An 11,188-nucleotide genomic window follows, 5' to 3' on the forward strand; every position below is an offset into this window, starting at 1 on the left:
GCAGGCGGTGGGAGTTCGGCCGGTCCGGATGGAGCGGGGCAGAAAAGCGCGTCCCGCCAGGGCCCGCAGCCCACCCGCGCTCCCGCCCCGGGGCCGCCAGCGGCTGCGAGCCATGCCCCGCACCCTGCCCCGGGTCCGCACCCGCACCCGGCACCTGCCCCGCACCTTGCTCCGGGCCCGCACCTCGCACCGCGTCCTGCCCCGCACCGGGCGCTCCGTGCCCGTCGCCGCCGCCGCCCCCGCCGCCCCCCGGCCATGCCCGCGCCCCCGCCGGCTCTGAGCGCGGCCGGGATGGAGCGGGAGGGCGGCGGCCCGGGGCCCCGCGCCCCACGAGCCCATCAGCTTCGGTATCGACCAGATCCTGGGCGGCCCCGAGCCCACGGGGCCGCACCGGGCGGCGGCAGAGCCCGACTACGGGCTCTACGGCAGCGGCTACGGCCCCACCGGTCCGCTCGGCTCCTACAACCTCAACATGAGCATGAACGTGAGCGTGAACGTGACCCCCGCGCCCGCCGCGCCGCCCGCCGGAGTCATCCGCGTCCCGGCGCACCGGCCCGCGCCCGCCCCGCCGCCCGCCGCGCCCGCCGCGCCGCCGCCGGGGCCCGCGCTGCCGGGGCTCACCTTCCCGTGGATGGAGACCACGCGCCGCATCGCCAAGGACCGGCTTTCAGGTGAGCGGGCGGGACGGCTGCCGGCGGCTACCGGCGGCTATTGACGGCTCCGGGCACTCCCGCGGCACCGGCCGCTCCCGCGGTTCCGTCGGGGCAGCGCGGGCCGGCGGGCGCGGTGCTGGTCGGGGCGGACGCGGGGATCGGACGGGGATGGCGGGGACCGTGCGCTCCACAGGTTCCCGCAGTGCCCGCTCCTCGCCCGCCGCCGTCGGGGCCCGCGGGAGCGGCTCGGGGTAGACGCGGCTGCCGGCGGCTCCACCGCGGCACCGGGCAGGGCCCGGTGGCACCGGGTGGAGCCCGGGGGGTCCCAGCGGGCTCCGGTCTCGAGCTTTACTCCGTGTTTGGTCCCTTCCCGGTTTGGGGGTGCCGGTGGCGACGCTGTGCCACCGTAACGGGGAGGCTGCGGGGAGCCGGGGTGTGGGGTGGGTGCGGAGTGGGGGCTCTGCAGAGTGGGGTGGGGGCTCTGCGGGTGTGAGATGTGATGTGGGGGCTCTGAGGGGACACGGAGCAGGGTGGGGGACCCTCCGTGGGACTGAGGACAAAGCCCATCCATACACAGAGCAATGTCCTGTGCCTTGTGAACCCCGAGAACGGGGATGGTGGTGCGGGGGTACCTGGGGGGTGTCCGGGGATGGGATCCCGGATCTGAACGTGCAGAGATCGGTGTGGAACACACACTGCCAGTGCTGTGGGAGAGGCCAGGGTGGCCATGCGGGGTTGTGGAGGCAGCGAGGGATTGAGGTGCTGCTGGTGTGGCCGGGGCTGAGCGCCGTGCTGGGGGCTGAGCAGCAATGCTGGGGTGGGGGTGCTGCTTGCTGCACCCCAGAAGCAGGAGGGGTGCTGAGGTTGGGGTCCCGGGCACCGGGACCGTGTGTGGCTGCTGGGGACCCCCGGCCTGGCTCAGCTCCGCTCCCGCCCAAGATGGCGGCACTGCCACGTCCACAGTGTGTGGCTGCATGCGGGGACAAGGCTGGAGGCCGTGCGGGGCTGGGGGCCGAGTCCCGGCCGTGTGGGCCATGGGGAGGTCTGGGGCAGGACACTGGGGACCCTGGGGGTCCCACCTGGGCACCAGCAGAACCGTGTTCACCTCTCGGCCCACCCCACCATGGCAGCGGTGACGAAGCACCGTCCCCGTGCAGGGTGGCGGGTGACGTCCTCGTCTCCTGCCTGGCGCCAGCCTTGGGTGGATGGGGCAGCCCCTCCCCAGCACGGGGTCTCTCAGCCGCAGCCATCACTCAGCACCTTGGCCTTGGGGTGGGCTGCGGGCAGGAGGCAGCTGGTCCCAGTGAGAAGCCGCCCATGTGGGGAGGGGACTCGGGGGCCTCCGTCCCCCCGGCTCCACCTGCCCCAACTGTGCCTGTCCCCCCCGGCTGCACGGCTCCACCTACCCCAACCATGCCCTGCATGGCTCCACCTGCCCCAACCATGCCTATCCCCCTGGCTGCACGGCTCCTCCAGTCCAGGTGGCCTTCTGGATGTGGGTGGGAGGGAGGGGCTGTGGGTGCCAGGGGGTCCCTGAGGTGCTGTGGGCTGTGCCCCACGTCCCATAGAGCCCCATGGCCACCCATGGTCCCAGCCATGCACAGCCCTGCCCACACAGTGTGGCCCTGGTGGCAGCTGTGGTGCCATGGTGCCACGGGGATTTGCTGCTGTAGGGTCATGGCTTGGCCAAGGTTGCTGCGCAGGAGGGGTGCGGGCACTCGGGGCTGTGCCTGACAAACCTTCACTTTCCTCCATGCTGTTTTGCTGCTTTGATGCTCCCTGCAGCTCCAGCAGCTTTTGGGGCTGGGATGTGGCACATTGGCCCCAGCAGGGGTGGCTCACACCTCAGCTGGGCAGAGACATCCCCTTCCCTGGCCCTTGGTAGTGGCCAACCCAGGCACTGCTGGCCCATGGAAAGAGACACTGTCTGCTTCCCAACAGTTTCTGTGGTCCCATCCCTTCCCGGGCAGGGCTGGGCAGTCCCTGCAGTGCCCCGGAGGCTCCTCGAGGGCTGTAGCAGGGCTCAGTGTGAAGGGAGGGTGGGTTTGTGCAGCCGGGCTCCATGGTCCTGCATCAGTCCTGTGACCGGGCCAGCCCATCATCCACCCCGACATTCCAGTGCCGACCGCAGGGCTGGGGGAGTGACTGTGCCGTGGGGTAGGAACGGGAATGGGTCCTCTTTCATGCCATGTCTTCAGCTGTCCCCACCTTGGGGACAACTCTGGGTGTCCCCCTCCCATACTCTCCCAGGCAGCACTGGTGGCTCCCCTGGCGCTCCCCATCCCCATGCGGCCCCTTGGCCCCGAGCCCCCGCCATCCTTCAGGGTCCTGCCTTGCTGTGCTTTGCTGGGGTCACCCCTCACCCCCCGCCATCCCCCAGGGTCCTGCCCTGCTGTGCTTTGCTGGGGTGACCCCCAGCGCCCCCTGACGCCGCTGTCCCCACAGCCGCGCTGTCGCCCTTCGCGGTGACGCGGCGCATCGGGCACCCGTACCAGAACCGGACGCCGCCCAAGCGCAAGAAGCCGCGCACGTCCTTCTCCCGGGTGCAGATCTGTGAGCTGGAGAAGCGCTTCCACCGCCAGAAGTACCTGGCCTCGGCCGAGCGTGCCACCCTGGCCAAGGCCCTCAAGATGACGGATGCCCAGGTCAAGACCTGGTTCCAGAACCGCCGCACCAAGTGGAGGTAACAGGGACAGCCCTGGGACAGCTGCCACAACCGTGATGCTCACAGCCCTCTGGCAGACACCCCAATATATCCCTATGACAGCCACCCCTATGTGTCCCTCCGACAGCCACCCCTATGTGTCCCTCTGGCAGACTCCCCAATATATCCCTCTGGCAGACACCCCAATATCCCTCTGACAGCCACCCCAATATATCCTTACGACAGCCACCCCAATATATCCCTGTGGCAGCCACCCCAATATATCCCTGTGGTAGCCACCCCAATATATCCTTACAACAGCCACCCCAGTATATCCCTGTGGCAGACACTCCATATCCCTCTGGCAAACACCCCAATATCCCTCTGGCAGCCACCCCAATATCCCTATGACCCCAATATCCCTCTGGCAAACACCCCAATATCCCTATGACAGCCACCCCAATATCCCTATGACAGCCACCCCAATATCCCTATGACCCCAATATCCCTTTGACAGCCACCCCAATATCCCTTTGACAGCCACCTCAATATATCCTTCTGGCAGCCACCCCAATATCCCTTTGACAGCCACCCCAATATCCCTCTGGCAGCCCCAAACCCCACATCCCTCCAGCAGTGAACGCCACATTCTGGGAGAGGCTGGGACTGGGATGAACTGGGGATGGATGGCATCACCACGGCCTCCCCTGTGCCCTGCTGTGCCCTCTCTGGTGGCGTTGTGGCACGTGTCCCATGGCAGTAGGAAGGGGACAAGGGACAGTGCTGTGGTGGCAGTGCCATCTGCGGCCGGTGCCAAGGTTGTGTGCGTGTGTGCAGGCGTCAGACGGCGGAGGAGCGCGAGGCCGAGCGGCAGCAGGCCAACCGGCTGATGCTGCACCTGCAGCAGGAGGCGTTCCAGAAGAGCCTGGCACAGCCGCTGCCCCAGGACCCGCTCTGCATGCACAACTCCTCCCTCTACGCCCTGCAGAACCTCCAGCCCTGGGCCGAGGACAACAAGGTGACGTCGGTCTCCGGGGTGGCCTCTGTGGTGTGAGGGCGCTGCCGATGTGCCAGGAGGTGGCGCCGGGAGCCCGGTGGGCTCTGAGCCTGGAGCGTGGCGGGGAAGGGGCTGCAGCTTCCTGAGAGAGAGCCCCACACTGGCAGCCCCCTCCCTGCCATGCAGAGCCCCCCAGGAATGAGGCCGTGCCCCTGTGGTTGGACTCAAAGCTTCACTAAACCCCACCTGGAGCACCGCTGTGGGCAGCCCCCTGCCTGGACCCCCAGGAGCCCAGGGCTGGGCCCCCATGCCCCATGGACCTCTGCAGCCCCTGCCTGGACCCCCAGGAGCCCAGGGCTGGGCCCCCATGCCCTATGGACCCCCAGGAGCCCAGGGATGGGCCCCCTGCCCTACGGACCTCTGCCCCAGGAGCCCAGGGCTGGGCCCCCATGCCCTATGAACCCCCAGGAGCCCAGGGCTGGGCCCCTGCACCCCACAAATGTCTGTAGCCCCCTGCTCAGCCCTGTGGGAGCCAAGGGCTGCACCTCTACATCCCCTGGACACCTGCAGCTCCCTGTCCGGAGCCCTGAGCCCAGGGATGGGCCCCCACACCAGGCAGGTTTCTGCAGCTCCCCCACCAGCAGCTCCGTGGGCTCCACAGCCTCCAGCCCAGCTGGAGCAGGACGTGGAGCTCCCGTTCCTGGTGCTGGAAGCCCCCCAACCCTGGCAGCGGGGTCTGCACCCCCGCACCACTTTGCCTTATCCCGGTCGGAGTTTGCCACCTCCGCCTTCCATCTGTGCGCGAAGGACTTGGCCAGCCCGGCCCCACCCCGTGGTGGGACAGACTGACAGTCTGGGCCCTCAGCCTTCCCCTCACTGGTCTGTCAGCTCCCTGGGCCTGGACATGCCCGTGCAGCCCCCCGCCGTGGGCTCAGGGTGCCCCCATCCCAATCCATGACTCTTCCCACAGACTGAGCCCGGGTGTGACCCACGGGACATTCGTGGGGTGCAGAGGGGCTGAATCCCCCCCTTCTTCTGGCAAATCTCTGCACCCCCTCCCCAGTGACCCCCTAAGTGGGGGTTCCCCCCTCCAGGACCATCCAGCCCGACTCCAGCCTCTGTTGATGATGATGATGGAGGGGATGAAGGGTATGGCGGGGGGAGGGTAACAACGATGACCTTGACCCTGAACTCGACCTTGCCCCCCGCGATGCTGCAGCCCCTCACCCCACTTTTGGGGGACAGGCTTCTGCGGGCTCCCCCTCTCCGCTGCTACCGGGAGGAGTCGGACACCCGGTACCGGCGGGATTGGCTGCGGTTCCGTGACGCGGAGGGGTGGAACCGCATTACCACCGGGATGAGCGCGGCCGAGGGCCGGCCCCGGTGCCGCTGGGGCGGCGGCGAGGCGGTGCTCCGTGCCCGTGCCGAGGCCGCCGGTTACCGGAGGCTGCTGCGAGCCCGAGCCGCCGAGGTGGAGGCGTTGCGAGGGGCGGTGGGCGCGTTACACCGGCAGCTGGAGGGGCTGCGGGACCGGCGGAGCGGGGAGCTGGCCAAGTACCAGGTGCGGGATTGGGGGGGGCCGGGGGGCGCCCGGGGGGCTGGGAGGGGAGGAGGAGGAGGAGGAGGAGGAGGATGGATGTTTGGGGGGGAGGCGGTGCTGGAGCTGGATGCCCGGAGGGATGGGGAGAAGGGGGGTGGGGATGGGGAGGGGCGGGGGTCAGGGGTCCGGATGGAGGTGGGGGGCCCCGGGAGGGATGGGGGAGTTCAGGTGGGACCAGGAGCGGGGGTTTGTGTGGGTCGGGCCGCCGGCTGTCGGGGCGGGGTTGGGGATCCCGTGGGTTCGTGTAGGGCGGGGGGCGGTGCGGAGTTCCAGGGGCCGGGTCAGAGGTGCCGGGAGTCCAGGGGTGCGGATCGGGGGTCGGGCTGGGGGTCTGGAGGGGGGTCGGGGGTCCCTGTGGGGGTCACTGTGTGCGGGGCATCCCGGAGGTCGCCCCGCGGCCCCGGCGCTGCTGACGGCCCGGCTCAGGAGCGGGTGGCGGAGCTGGAGCGGGAGATCGGGGCGGCGGAGGCGGAGATGGCCCGGTGCCTGCGGGAGTACCCGGCACTGCTGCGGCTGCGGATGGCGCTGGAGGCGGAGATCGCCGCGTACCGGTACGCGAGGGGGGCGCGGGGGGCACGGGGGGCGAGGGGCTTAGCCCGGCCCTTCTTTTCCAGGGAGATGCTGGAGAGCGAGGAGCTCCGCCTGGGCGGCTTGACCCCACCGTGAGCGGAGCCCCGGAGCTCCGGTCCCACCACCGGAGCCCGGCCCTGCCGTTACCACCGGAGCCACGGTCCCGGCACCGGATCCTCATCCCCACCACCGGAGCCCGGTTCCTCCGCCGGGCCCCAGACCCCCGATTCCTGCACCCCGGTTCCCTGGGACCCTCGGGACCTCTCTGGACTCACGGAGCCCCCGGTCCTTGTGTCCCCCCGTTCCACGGGTGCCCCGGACTTGTGCCCGCCTGGCCCGGGAGCCCCGGGAGGGCAGCGCCCGTGGGGTCTCACACTCACCAGCCTCTCCGGGGCGGGGGTCCCGGCCCAGACCCCTGTGGAAGCACCTCAATAAAGCCCCGTGGCATCACCTGGAGCCGGCCCGGCTGGAGGGGGGTGGGCAGCACCCCCGGCTGTGCTCCAGGGTTCTCTGGTGGGGTGGGGACTCCGTGGGTTCGGGGGGTCTGGGTTCCCTCCTGCCTGGTGCAGCCCCTCACCCCCGAGCTGGGCACGGCACGGGGACACTGAGGGGGCGCATTGTGGGGCCACGGCTTCGGTAGGAGCTGAGCCCCCCCAGTGGTGACGGGTGGTTCCTGATCCCCCCCACACTGTCAGCGGTGCTTGGGGGTCGGGGTGGGGGATCCTGCTCCCCGGGATGTGGGGATGGGGTCGGGATGGGATCCTGCTCCCCGGGATGTGGGATGGGGTCAGGATGGGATCCTGCTCCCTGGAATGTGGGGATGGGGTCGGGATGGGATCCTGCTCCCGGGATGTGGGGATGGGGTCGGGGTGGGATCCTGCTCCCGGGATGTGGGGTCAGGATGGGATCCTGCTCCCGGAATGTGGGGATGGGGTCAGGGGTGGGATCCTGCTCCCGGGATGTGGGGTCAGGATGGGATCCTGCTCCCCGGGATGTGGGGATGGGGTCGGGATGGGATCCTGCTCCCTGGGATTGGGGATGGGGTCGGGATGGGATCCTGCTCCCCGGGATGTGGGGTCAGGATGGGATCCTGCTCCCTGGGATGTGGGGATGGGGTCGGGGTGGGATCCTGCTCCCTGGGATGTGGGGTCAGGATGGGATCCTGCTCCCCGGGATGTGGGGATGGGGTCAGGGTGGGATCCTGCTCCCCGGGATGTGGGATGGGATCGGGATGGGATCCTGCTCCCCTTACACTGTCAGCAGTGCTTTGGGGTCAGGATGGGATCCTGCTCCCGGGATTTGGGGCGGGGTGCTGCTCCTGTGCCTGGGGACGTTGTCCCACCGCAGTCCCCAGAAAGGAGGCAGAGCTGGGAGGGTTTTTGAGGGCTGGGGGAGTTCAGGGAACTGAACTGGGCAGGCTGTGGGGACTCTCTGCCCCACCTGTCCCCGAGCTGGGCTGGAGCACGGGTGGAGCCTGTCCCAGCCATGCAGATGGACCCCAGGGCTGAGTTTTGTGCTGTGGGGGCCCAGCACCTCCCTTCCTACACACACCGAGCAGGGTTTGTGGTGGCAAAGCCAATCCCTGAGTTTTATTAGGGGGAAAAATCCTTTTCCGAGCTGTAAAGGGGTGGGGGTTCTGGGGAAAGGACGTGCCCGGTTGTGGGGTCGGCACCCTCCAAGCCGCTCTTATTGGGGTGCATCGAGGCCCACCCAGGCGCTCCAGGGGCTCCAGGCCGGGGGGGTGTAGGGGTCCCGGCAGCTGATTCGCACCCGCCCCGCTCCCGCCGGCACCGGCGTCTCCTCCGCGCCCTCCACGAACTGCTCAACCTGCCAAGGGGGCACGGCATGGTCTGGGGAGACCCTCGGGGGGGCACAGTACCCCTGAGCCCGGCAGCGCTGGGGGGAGCAGCGGTGACAGCCAGGGGGGGACAATTCATCACCCCAGGAAGGGAAGCAGCAGAGTGAGGAGGGGCCGTGGCTGAGCATCTCCCCAGGCACAGCGAGGAGTCAGGGACGGGGCAGGGGCAGGGTGGGCACATGGGACAGCCTGCGTTGGTCCCCCCAGGGCAGTGACCCCCCATCCCCGTTACCTGGGTGCCGTTGTGGAGCTCGTACTGCAGGTGGTAGAGCAGTGCAAAGTAGGACTTGGGGAGCGGCCAGGAGGCCGGGGGGGCCCAGACCAGGTGGAGCTGCTCCCCTCGCTGCTGCAGGATCAGCTCCTGGGGCGGGTCAGGACGCACTGCGGACAGAGGGGGCTCAGAACAGGGGCTGAGACCCTGCCCTAGAGCCTCCGGTGCCTCTTGGACTCCCCCACCCCGTTTCTCCCGCCCTGAGCTCACCAATATCGCGGAGGAAGAAATGCCTGGAGAGGTTGAGGTAGGAGGTGTCCGAGAGCCCCTCCAGGTGGAGCTGGAGCGGGCGCAGCTCCTCCCCGAAGGGGCAGAACAGGGGATCTGCCAGGCTGGCGTTGAACCGGCCCTGGTCACCGGCCACGGGCACCCAGGGCCCCACGGAGCCATCGCTGTGGGGAGGGAGGTGTGGGCAGCAGTCAGGGAGGGGTGCCCCTGGTGCTGCTGTGGGTTTGGGGGGTCCCAAGGGGCACCCACCTGCGGCTGAGGCGGGCACGGAAGATGGCAGAGGCGGGCCCGGGCCAGGAGCAGTGGAAGGAGCCGTTGTAGGACTCAGCCTGGCAGGACACGTTGATCTCCTCCTCGCCTGAGGGGTGGCTGGTCAGGGGCTGCATGAGGCCAGGAGCGGTGCCCCCTCCCTGCAAGGGGCTCCCCACAGCCCTCATGCCCACAGGCTGCGCACCAGAATCCCCTGGTCCTCAGCCCTCCACCCCCATCACCCCCAGCCATGCCCCTCCTTACGGGTGTCCCTGAGCACCACGTAGGTGCTGTCCAGCAGGACAGGGCCAGCCCAGCAGCTGTAGTTGCCCGTGGCTGGCAGGTCCAAGCCCAGGATGGTGAGCTTCTGGCCCTCAGGCACCAGCTCAGCCATGGGCTCCTCGTCGCCGTTCAGTGTCCAGGAGATGTGCTGCTCTGAGGTGTCACATCGCACCACCACGTCCTGGCTGAGCTTCCCCACCTGGACTGGAGGGGAGAGGCAGATTTCCACTGGTGGGCTGTGGTGGGGGCGGATTGTCCCCCAAACCACCATGGGTGGTGGCCTCACAATCCTCACCCTGCTCCTGCACTCCACACCCTCACCCCATACCCACCCCACATCACCCTCATGCCCATCTAATCTCCCAGCAGAGCTGTCCCAGCCCCTGTCAGAGGGATGTGGCTTTGGGATGCCCCCCACTCCCTCTGCAGCCCCTGCCCCAGCCAGGCTCCCTCTCCAAGGCCTCCCCTGTGTCCCGGGAGCAGCACTCACACTTTGGGGGGAAGGCAGTCAGGGCTTGTGCAGGCACCAGGAACAGCAGCAGCCCCAGCAGCACCAGCATCTGGGGAGGGAAAGGGTGGGGAAGGGCAGCCCCAGCTGGACACAACCCAGGAGAGGGGCAGCCAGGGCAGAGCCCCCAGCCCTGAGAGCAGCAGATCCAAAGCAGGATCCCCCCCAGCCCCCCCAGTCTGTGCCTACCTCTGCGTTGTCTCTGGTGGGCTCAGCAGAGCCGGGGGGCTGTGCTCTTATACTGGGCTGGAGTGTGTGGGGCTGCCCCAAGGTGCAGTCACCGCAGCATCACATTTCTGAGAAGTTCAGGATGGGATCCACGCTCAGCCCCTTCCCTGCCTCCCACCCACAGCACTGCTGGCACTTCCCGGGGGGGCAGGGGGCACAGACACCCCCTGCCCTGCCCTGCCCCGGAATGCCAGGGGATGGGTCACCCTGGGAACGCCCAGAAAAGGGGCAGCACTGGGAATCTGGGATGGTGTTAGGGTTTTGGGTGGTCCCAGCTCTCTCAGAGGGGTCCTGCAGCACCTGAGGGTCTGCACATCATCACTGTGTGCTGCACAGAACCCCCCCAGTGCCCTGCTGTGGGGTGGGGGGCCTGTGGGGTCTCTCAGCACCTGTTCTGGGGGTCTGGAGAGGGGCAGCTCAGGGCTGGGCCCCTCTGGGTAGGTTGAGGAGAGGGGAGGGTTTCTACAGAGGCTCAGGGTGATGCCTCCAGCCTGGCACAGGTTGGCACACCCCTTCATCCCCTCCTTGGGCCAGTGTGTCCCATGGGGTGCTGTGCAGAGATGAGGATGTAGGAACAGAGATCATCAGGGTCAGCAGCTGTCCCTTTGCCACCCCACTGGTGCCAGCTCACGATGAGGGCACGCGGCAGAGCCCATCCTGGGGAAGGCAGTGCTGTACCCTTTCACGTACTTTCTGCAGTTCCTAGAAAGCAAAGAGGGAACTGGGGCTGTGGGAGGCTGGGGGAGCCCAGCTCTCACCTTTTGAGGTCTTGTGGCCAGGACAGGCCAGTGGGACCTCCAAGGCCCCTCCCTGAGCTGAGCCAAACCCCTGTGCGTGGGATGAGGGGTGGGGACGGGGAGCCAGGACCCCCAGGGCCCCTGCAGCAGCTCAGCCCTTGTCTGTAGCACTGTAGGGAACCCGAAAAGGAGAGGGAGGGAGGGAGGGAGGGATGGGGTGCCTTGCCCTGGGGTGCCCTGCCCTGTCTGGGGGAAGCAGGCACTGGCAGCAGGTTGGGGGCCCCGCTCGCCCCCATCTCGCCAAGCACAACTTCTGCTTGGCTTCTGCAGAAGAACCACAACCATGGAGGGGAAGTCCTGAGG

At 68.5% G+C, this 11,188-nt stretch overlaps 2 protein-coding genes across 3 annotated transcripts; both read left to right on the forward strand.

Annotated features, from left to right (window-relative positions):
• The first annotated feature begins 291 nt into the window (after positions 1-291).
• TLX2 (T cell leukemia homeobox 2) lies at positions 292-4,609 on the forward strand. The gene is given in 4 exon segments (XM_030948486.1): positions 292-317; positions 319-671; positions 3,099-3,336; positions 4,135-4,609. Coding segments are annotated over 4 exon segments (834 nt in total). The 3' UTR covers positions 4,352-4,609.
• Positions 4,610-4,712: 103 nt separating this feature from the next.
• LOC115903786 (alpha-internexin-like) lies at positions 4,713-6,920 on the forward strand. 2 transcript variants are annotated; one of them, XM_030948493.1, is made up of 3 exons: positions 4,719-5,855; positions 6,321-6,445; positions 6,509-6,920. In XM_030948493.1, exons 1-3 carry the CDS (start codon positions 5,469-5,471, stop codon positions 6,558-6,560), a joined length of 564 nt encoding a protein of 187 aa, XP_030804353.1. In that variant the 5' UTR covers positions 4,719-5,468; the 3' UTR covers positions 6,561-6,920. The 2 variants fall into 2 exon arrangements, with proteins under 2 accessions (XP_030804352.1, XP_030804353.1); XM_030948492.1 differs by having other exon boundaries at positions 4,713-5,855; positions 6,321-6,914.
• The last annotated feature ends 4,268 nt before the right edge of the window (positions 6,921-11,188 follow it).

Source organism: Camarhynchus parvulus, chromosome 4 (assembly GCF_901933205.1).
Source record: "Camarhynchus parvulus chromosome 4, STF_HiC, whole genome shotgun sequence".
Taxonomy (NCBI): Eukaryota; Metazoa; Chordata; class Aves; order Passeriformes; family Thraupidae; genus Camarhynchus; species Camarhynchus parvulus.

Bases quoted from the DNA above. Each gene is read 5' to 3' on its own strand.
- LOC115903786 (XM_030948492.1), top strand. From the start codon at position 5,469: ATGACCTTGACCCTGAACTCGACCTTGCCCCCCGCGATGCTGCAGCCC. The intron at 5,856-6,320 runs GTGCGGGATTGG...GGCCCGGCTCAG, and splicing joins GGGAGCTGGCCAAGTACCAG to GAGCGGGTGGCGGAGCTGGA.